At 49.8% G+C, this 8,031-nt stretch overlaps 3 protein-coding genes across 3 annotated transcripts; 1 reads left to right on the top strand and 2 right to left on the bottom strand.

Annotated features, from left to right (window-relative positions):
• Window positions 1-27: 27 nt before the first annotated feature.
• On the bottom strand, window positions 28-325 carry H257_01673 (hypothetical protein; the record flags this gene model as incomplete). The annotated part of the gene is made up of 2 exons (XM_009824988.1): window positions 28-52; window positions 105-325. 2 exons carry the CDS (start codon window positions 323-325, stop codon window positions 28-30), a joined length of 246 nt encoding a protein of 81 aa, XP_009823290.1.
• Window positions 326-2,058: 1,733 nt separating this feature from the next.
• Window positions 2,059-3,810, top strand: H257_01672 (hypothetical protein; the record flags this gene model as incomplete). The annotated part of the gene is made up of 1 exon (XM_009824987.1): window positions 2,059-3,810. One exon carries the CDS (start codon window positions 2,059-2,061, stop codon window positions 3,808-3,810), a length of 1,752 nt encoding a protein of 583 aa, XP_009823289.1.
• A 396-nt stretch (window positions 3,811-4,206) lies between these two features.
• H257_01671 (hypothetical protein) lies at window positions 4,207-4,551 on the bottom strand (the record flags this gene model as incomplete). The annotated part of the gene is made up of 1 exon (XM_009824986.1): window positions 4,207-4,551. One exon carries the CDS (start codon window positions 4,549-4,551, stop codon window positions 4,207-4,209), a length of 345 nt encoding a protein of 114 aa, XP_009823288.1.
• Between the last annotated feature and the right edge of the window lie 3,480 nt (window positions 4,552-8,031).

Below are 8,031 nucleotides of genomic sequence, written 5' to 3'. Positions count from 1 at the left end.
TGAACACCTTGAAGGACCAGCCGAGCGTCACGAGCGAGCTGTACGCCGACGTCTGGTACCCTTCCAGGTTGAGGTAGATGTTGAAGATGGGGTAATTGAGCGACGGGATCATGCCCAAGATGACTCCGATGGCGGCGTAGTTGGAGAAAATGCCAAACGCTTGTCGGGAGAAGAGGTCCAAGGCCCCGCCCGCGACGAGGGCGCCGTCTTCGAGCTCGCCCGGCGTCTTGACCGCAGCAAAGTCGTCGTCTTTGTCGCCGGCGGGCTTGGTGAACGATTGGATGTACGACACGCGCTCTTGCAAGTCCATGTTGTCGCGAACCATGCTGCTGCTAGAGGTGTGGGTCTCACGGCAGAATCGACAATGGGTCGAACCACCTCGCTACAGCGGCGTGAACAACGCTTTGATGTCGGTGGCCGATCTTTTCTCGATAGTCGTCTGCTTTGCCATCTGGTCAAGAAAATCCACCAGTGTTCGGTGTCAGGGGCCGATTTTTCTCACACTGCTGCTAGAAATCCCACAGAGCGTCATTGTTGAAGCTGCAAGTTACAGCCGTGTCGCATGGGAAGGAGCACGACCTGGGTAGCCCCGTGCAATACGCGGTGCCATAGCTTCTGCACGCGAATGTCTGCTGTACTACATATTAGTGCTGTAGTTCTTCCGCACTGCAGCAAGATCGTGTGGGAGCATTCTGGACTAGGAAATGGTTGGTGTGTCTTACACTCCGGTTCGAAGGATGACGCCGGGGTACAGGCCTTGGGAGTACTACTGTAGTAGAAGGTAAATATATCATATGGTTTGCGAGTTCTCAGACAGTGTCGCGTGTTTGTCATAGACTGGAAATGAACTGGTGTATATGTACTGTACGATTGCCATTAGTGCAAATTAACCTTACTTGGGAATTTTTGCTTGCAAAGTCACAGAAAGGGGGATTTCAGGATGCCCCAACAATACAGTTGTTGCGGTTGTGAGCGATGACAGCGCAGGGCTTACATGTATTTATACCTGGTAACGTTATTAATACGCTGACAGGTAACGTTAGTTGACCACAGTCGAATCCCACAATTCACGCTCTTACTGTGAGTCGGCCCCCTGCAGCACAAATTTGTTGAAGAGCACAGCGGAAATACAACTTTTTCTTCAACACAAGTATTGGGAGTTTATACTTTACTGTACGCGTGTTCACTGTAACTAGTAGTAGAGGTTGTCCATCGCGCACGCAAATACACTATGAAACGCAAATAACGTTAACGTTAGCTACTACTACTACATGTAACAACCAGGCTGTTAGTGTTGATTCTCACAAGCGATCGTAATTGTGGGATTCGACTGTGGTCAACTAACGTTACCTGTCAGCGTATTAATAACGTTACCAGGTATAAATACATGTAAGCCCTGCGCTGTCATCGCTCACAACCGCAACAACTGTATTGTTGGGGCATCCTGAAATCCCCCTTTCTGTGACTTTGCAAGCAAAAATTCCCAAGTAAGGTTAATTTGCACTAATGGCAATCGTACAGTACATATACACCAGTTCATTTCCAGTCTATGACAAACACGCGACACTGTCTGAGAACTCGCAAACCATATGATATATTTACCTTCTACTACAGTAGTACTCCCAAGGCCTGTACCCCGGCGTCATCCTTCGAACCGGAGTGTAAGACACACCAACCATTTCCTAGTCCAGAATGCTCCCACACGATCTTGCTGCAGTGCGGAAGAACTACAGCACTAATATGTAGTACAGCAGACATTCGCGTGCAGAAGCTATGGCACCGCGTATTGCACGGGGCTACCCAGGTCGTGCTCCTTCCCATGCGACACGGCTGTAACTTGCAGCTTCAACAATGACGCTCTGTGGGATTTCTAGCAGCAGTGTGAGAAAAATCGGCCCCTGACACCGAACACTGGTGGATTTTCTTGACCAGATGGCAAAGCAGACGACTATCGAGAAAAGATCGGCCACCGACATCAAAGCGTTGTTCACGCCGCTGTAGCGAGGTGGTTCGACCCATTGTCGATTCTGCCGTGAGACCCACACCTCTAGCAGCAGCATGGTTCGCGACAACATGGACTTGCAAGAGCGCGTGTCGTACATCCAATCGTTCACCAAGCCCGCCGGCGACAAAGACGACGACTTTGCTGCGGTCAAGACGCCGGGCGAGCTCGAAGACGGCGCCCTCGTCGCGGGCGGGGCCTTGGACCTCTTCTCCCGACAAGCGTTTGGCATTTTCTCCAACTACGCCGCCATCGGAGTCATCTTGGGCATGATCCCGTCGCTCAATTACCCCATCTTCAACATCTACCTCAACCTGGAAGGGTACCAGACGTCGGCGTACAGCTCGCTCGTGACGCTCGGCTGGTCCTTCAAGGTGTTCATGGGGATGCTATCCGACTGCGTCCCCATCTTTGGCTTCCGCCGCAAGTCGTGGATGTTGATCGGTTGGGGGGCCACCATGGTGTGCTTGTCTATCATGACGTTTTCGTCGCTGGGCGACCCGTACTGCAGCCGCCTCAAGGCCAAGGCAATGAACAACTCGCTGGCTTGCACCCGCGTGTACTCGCGCGCGTCGCCCGCGGAAAAGGAGCTGTTCAACCTGGGTGCGCCGGATCAAGGCTCGCTGTTCATCATCCTGTCCATGTTTGTGTCGTTGGGTTACGTCACGGCTGCATGTGCGTCGGACGCGATGGTCACCGAGTACTCGCAGCGCGAGCCGGACGCAATTCGCGGTCGCGTCTTGACGGGGATCTACACCGTGCGCACGATTGCCAGCATCCTGTCGCAGGTGGTGATTGGGTTTGGCTTGAACGGCGCCGACTACGGTGGGTCGTTCTCGTTCTCGATGGCCCCGAACGTACCGTACGGCATCTGCTTGGCGCCGTGTGTGCTGGTGGTGCTGTCTGTGATTTTCATTCTGGAAGAGACCAAGGTCCCTGGTACGCCGTTCCGGGAGTGGGCTGCGGGTTTCTGGGGGTTGTTGCAGAAGCGCGTGATGTGGCAAATTTGCGCCTTCCGCTTCATCAGTCAGGTGCTGACCAATATCAGCTCGACGGCGGACTCGCCCATGTCGAGCACGTGGGCCAAAGTGGAGCCGATCAACAGCGCACTGGCTGGGATCGCGGGGAACGCCATCTTTGCTGGCATCATGGTGGTCGTGGGCAAGTGGGGGCTGCATTGGAACTGGCGCTGGGTCATTGCCACGTGCACCGTGTGTGTGTTGAGTCTCGACGGTATCACCACGTACTTGACCATCTGGAACGTTGTGCGCAACCAGTGGTTCTACACTGGGTTTGCCTTGACGGAGAACATTCCTGGTGGCATCCGTTTCGTCGTGTCCACGTACTGTGCCGTGGAAATCGCCGACGTCGGCAACGAAGGGGCCACCTTTGGCTTGGTCACGACCGTCAACAACTTGGCGTCTCCGTTCGGCTCCATGCTTACGCGCTACATCAACTCGTTCTTCAAGGTGCTCCAGAACGACATCCGCGAGGACTCGTCCCAAGTGCGGTGGGACGTCACGTACACGTTTCTCATTTCGTACGCGTGCCGCCTCTCTGCCTTGGCGTTCCTCTTCATGCTGCCTCCTCAACGTGGCCCCATGCAAGAGTTGAAGAAGAAGGGGGGCAAGAGCAAGCTGGCGGGTATCATTTTGATCCTCATCTTCGCCGGCACCCTCGCCGTCTCGGTCACGTCCAGCATCATGGCCATCTACCCCCAGACGCGATGCTTGCGCATTGCTGGGGGCAACGGTGTCACCGACGCCAAGACCGGCAAGTGTCCTGTCGTTGCTAGCCGAAAGGGATAGTTATGTCGTGTATATATTACTGTATATAGTGTGTGAATAAAAATGTCAGTTTTGTGCTTTGACCGTGGTCAACAAACGCCAATGTAAGCCCTAACGTAGTGTTCTTGTGATTTTTACGACATTGAATGGACATACCTCAGCACAAGCTCATCGCACCTGAATCTGAACTACTGAACCCCGTACGATTGAGCAACTTGGAGCCTCTCAATGTTGTTGATAATAAGAGTTTCGCCTAGAATTTCACTTCTACACCTACTGTAAATCGCTGTTGAACCGCCCTCCGTCAGGGAGTTGTATTCCCAGTGACATGAAAAGAAACCACAATTTACTTCTTGCGTGACAGGGGCTCCTCCCCATGCCAAAGAATGCTGCAGAAAACATTTAAACGTTCATGGCTCAATAAATGGAGCTATCCGCTTTAAAGAGGCGACTGGAAGTGGGGTGATTGTTGGGGGTAGTCTCGTCCTCCGAAGGTGGATGCCGTTGGGTGTCAAAAATCGCCAGGATATCCACCAGACTCACACACGTGCCTCGCGTGCGCACGTCCATGGCACGAATCAAAACGTTCATATCGTGGAGGGTTATGCGGTGTCCGAATTGCCTGAGCACACGTCGCAAAGCGTCCGCCTCGACAAAACACTCATGGTTGTCATGGTCGACGGAGTCAGGAACCAACGCCCTTCGCATGTCTTGGGGGGATTGGTGGCGGAGATGGCAGTGCGCAATCACGTCGGCCACCATGGCCACTTTGACATGTTCGACATGCACCGCTTGGGCGATGACAAGTGAAAAGCAGTATTTTTTGCGAATATTCTGTATTGACTCCCCTATTACAGTAATACTCGCGAGGTACTTTTCGGGGGGAAAAGCAAGAGCAACTTGAACCTGTGACATGCCAATGAAATTGTAGTGATTGACAGCCAATCACGTAGCAGAATTTTGCTGGTATTTGACGGCCTTGCCTTTCAGCGATGAGACCTGCAAGGCAAGACCGTCCAGTACTCACGTCGCGCTGGGAACCAGTTGAGGATAGAAGTAGTTGTAGCGAGGCGTCCATCACAGTTGGAAGGCCTAGAGCTGCTTATATGAGTCTCAGCGTATACCCGAGACCTTTGCTTCTCGATTGACCAAGCAACCATGACAGGATTGCACAACCTCACACGACCCCATGCAAGCAGCGTATGAATTGGTGCGCGAGAACACCTGTGTGGTGCACGAATAGATGCATCGAGTCTAAGAGGCACATCAATGTCCTAACGTTACTTGATGTCCTACTTGGAGCGATCACAGGTAGCACGCGCTCGTATCGTGTTGGCCACGTCGAGAAGGACGGCATGGACAGTCTTTTTCGATCACCTATGCGCATACTGTACGGATAACGATATAGTAAACTGCTTTTCCTTGTTTCTACGGCTTGTAAATCTGCCTTTATCCGAATCCGGATGGACGTCTCATGGTTAGGTAATATGGTTTTCCTTTGCGACATACAACAAGCAAGATAAATGGAGATAATTAACAAAGCAGAATTTTCATCAACGTCAAAGTGATTGCACGAGTGTAAGTTTACGGTACAATTTATTATATTATACAGTTTATTGCACCTACACTTTACCACAAATATACTCGATATCTGTATAAATAGTTTATTTACAAATATAAATTTACAAAACTTATACGTGAGCACAGTCAAAAATGATCATCATTCCCACTGTTTTACTGTTTTTCGTGGATAAATCAGCTGTCATTCCTATTTAGGACCTTTGGGGGCTCTAATTGGATTCCATTTGAATTTTTTTGTATTCAAACGTACTCCTACGATGTGTGGGAGGTTCACTGATTTGGAGGAGATACCTTAATTTCACACCTGAAATGTCCATTCGTGCAATCACTTTCGGACAGAGGTAGTATAAATTTTGAAAAGGTATTGACATGTGAAAGGGAGAGCTACCCATTTAAATAAAAATTGCACCAAAATAATACAAAACTCAGTGTATTATAATTGAGTAGAAAAATGCACTTATTGCACCTGAACAACGTTCTCGTCGTCAACTGCGGAGTTGCTGATGTCATGTTGAGGGACCAGAGTCTCCTCGATAGCACAAGTAGACATCAACTCACCCAACACAGCCTCGTCGACAACTCCACCAATCTCGTCGACATCATTGAGTACACCATCGACAAGGCGGCACTTCCTAAAACCATTCACGATTATAGAATTAGGAAAGTCAACCCAGGCGTCTGCAATCCATCCAACAATCGTCGCACGCGAAGGTGCTTGAAGCTTGAATGGTACGCATCGGTGCTTTGTATTCCGCAACTGACGGCGAATTAGGTCCAGGAACGTTTGACGAAGCTGCGTCATCAAGGGACGGTTACACGCGACGTCCACTGGCTATCACATCCAGGTGTATCTTGGTGGAATACGCTCAAGGATGACATGGATGGATTCTGCGTAGACCACAAAGCCGTCAGTAAAGTGCGCAGAAAAGTCGTCCCACAGCAGGAGCACTTTTTTCGTCGAGCGGTCTGGCCGCCAGGCAAAATGGTATTGTAGGAACTGCAGTGAGATGTCCTTGTTCCTTTTTCCACCAGGCCGTAGGATTACCAAAGATCTGGTAGCCGTGCTGTTCCTGCAGGGGCTCCACGGATTTCCACGAAGTCTTAATAAATCATTGGCGTTCAGTAAGGTTCTCTTGGAAACTGCTTTGACCTTTGACTTACTGGTCTTGATCACTATGAAGAAAGGGTATTTGGTGCCGCTGGAGTCCCCGAGCAGCATCGCCGTCGCACAGTCCTTCGTCTTGCCCCCACACTAGACCCACACCGTCTTCTCTCCGCTGGCGTTGATTGTCTTGGACGGTTGGTACTCATAGCTGACTCCCATCTGGTCAGTATTGTAGACACGGTCGATGCAGTGCTCTCGCATGAGAGCCTTGATGCGTTATGAGAAGGACTCCAGCGCTCCGAAACCATCGTGGGACGTGTCGTGTCCAACGCGGGTGCAACAGCGGAGCGTGACACCATGTCGGCGTTTGAACCCGTCGGCCCAGTGCCAGCCAGCAAGGAACTCATGATCGTCGAGTCCTAGGTCAATGGCTGCCTGCAAGGCCATGATGAGTAACACGGCGTGTGTCACGGGTACGCCATCCGTTCGCATGTCAAGGACCCAGTGCAGCAGTTGTTCCTCGGCCTCCAGCGTAAGTGCCATCGGGGATCGGGATATTTGTGTTCGGATGATAGTCCCGAATGAAATTGCAAATTGGCGATGAAATGCCCTGTGAAAGTTATAGACCTTGTTGATTCACACCATGAAAAGGTGTGACAAGAAATTCGGTTTTATTATACAGTCCCCGCCACATATTACATAAAACAATATCTTATTTGGGATAACGTTTCCGCATGTTATCCGTTTTTCCTCAAATTAGCACAAATCTGACCGTCTTGATTGGCCCGATCGATTGCCGCCTTAATTTGGGCAAAAAAGAAATACTGACTGACTTATCGCGGGAAAACCAGTTTCGGAGTGCGACATATTCAGCTTAACCTAAAAAAACAGTAAATTACCCGATGTCAGAGAATGGCCCGACACACTTATCATGACCAAATTTATTTATTTGCATATAATCTCTAGTGAATGACAATAGAATTACGTGTTCTACTAATTCGAAGTATAGTGTATTCAAAGCTAAAGTAGGGACATTAACTGATACTAGGTACAGTAGTCCCCCAGAATAAGGAACCTTTGATTCCGATACGTTTTACGAGGTATCACTAGTGCTCAGGTATAAAACTAAAAAGTTATTTTCGGTGGGTTCCTTGCTTCTGATTGGTCAATGTTCTTGGATTAAAAAATGGACATCATTTTCGAATTCAGGAGGGGTTTGATATCCTAGCTTACAGCTGCTAATTTCCACGATGACCATGACGATGTCCATCCGTCATATGATTAGTGCGCTGCGAGCATTGCATCTTGTTGAAAATTTTGACAAGCTGGTTGAAACGGCTGACGAAACTGAATAATAAAATTTCGGGTCACTCGTGACCACTGCTCGAAGTTAGTCTGTTGGAAGCGTTGGAGTGGGCCAAGGAGGCTTGGCAATCAGTGACGCAAGTCACTATTTTAAATTGTTGGCGCCATACTGGTATTATTGACAAGGAGGTGTATGAGTTGATTGATAGTATGCATAACCTTTAAAAAGAATTAAACGTGTTTGTTGGTGT

This window comes from Aphanomyces astaci (assembly GCF_000520075.1).
Source record: "Aphanomyces astaci strain APO3 unplaced genomic scaffold supercont1.3, whole genome shotgun sequence".
Classification (NCBI taxonomy): Eukaryota; Oomycota; class Saprolegniomycetes; order Saprolegniales; family Verrucalvaceae; genus Aphanomyces; species Aphanomyces astaci.
Note: the sequence above shows the minus strand (reverse complement) of the source record. Positions and strands in the feature narration are given on the sequence as shown.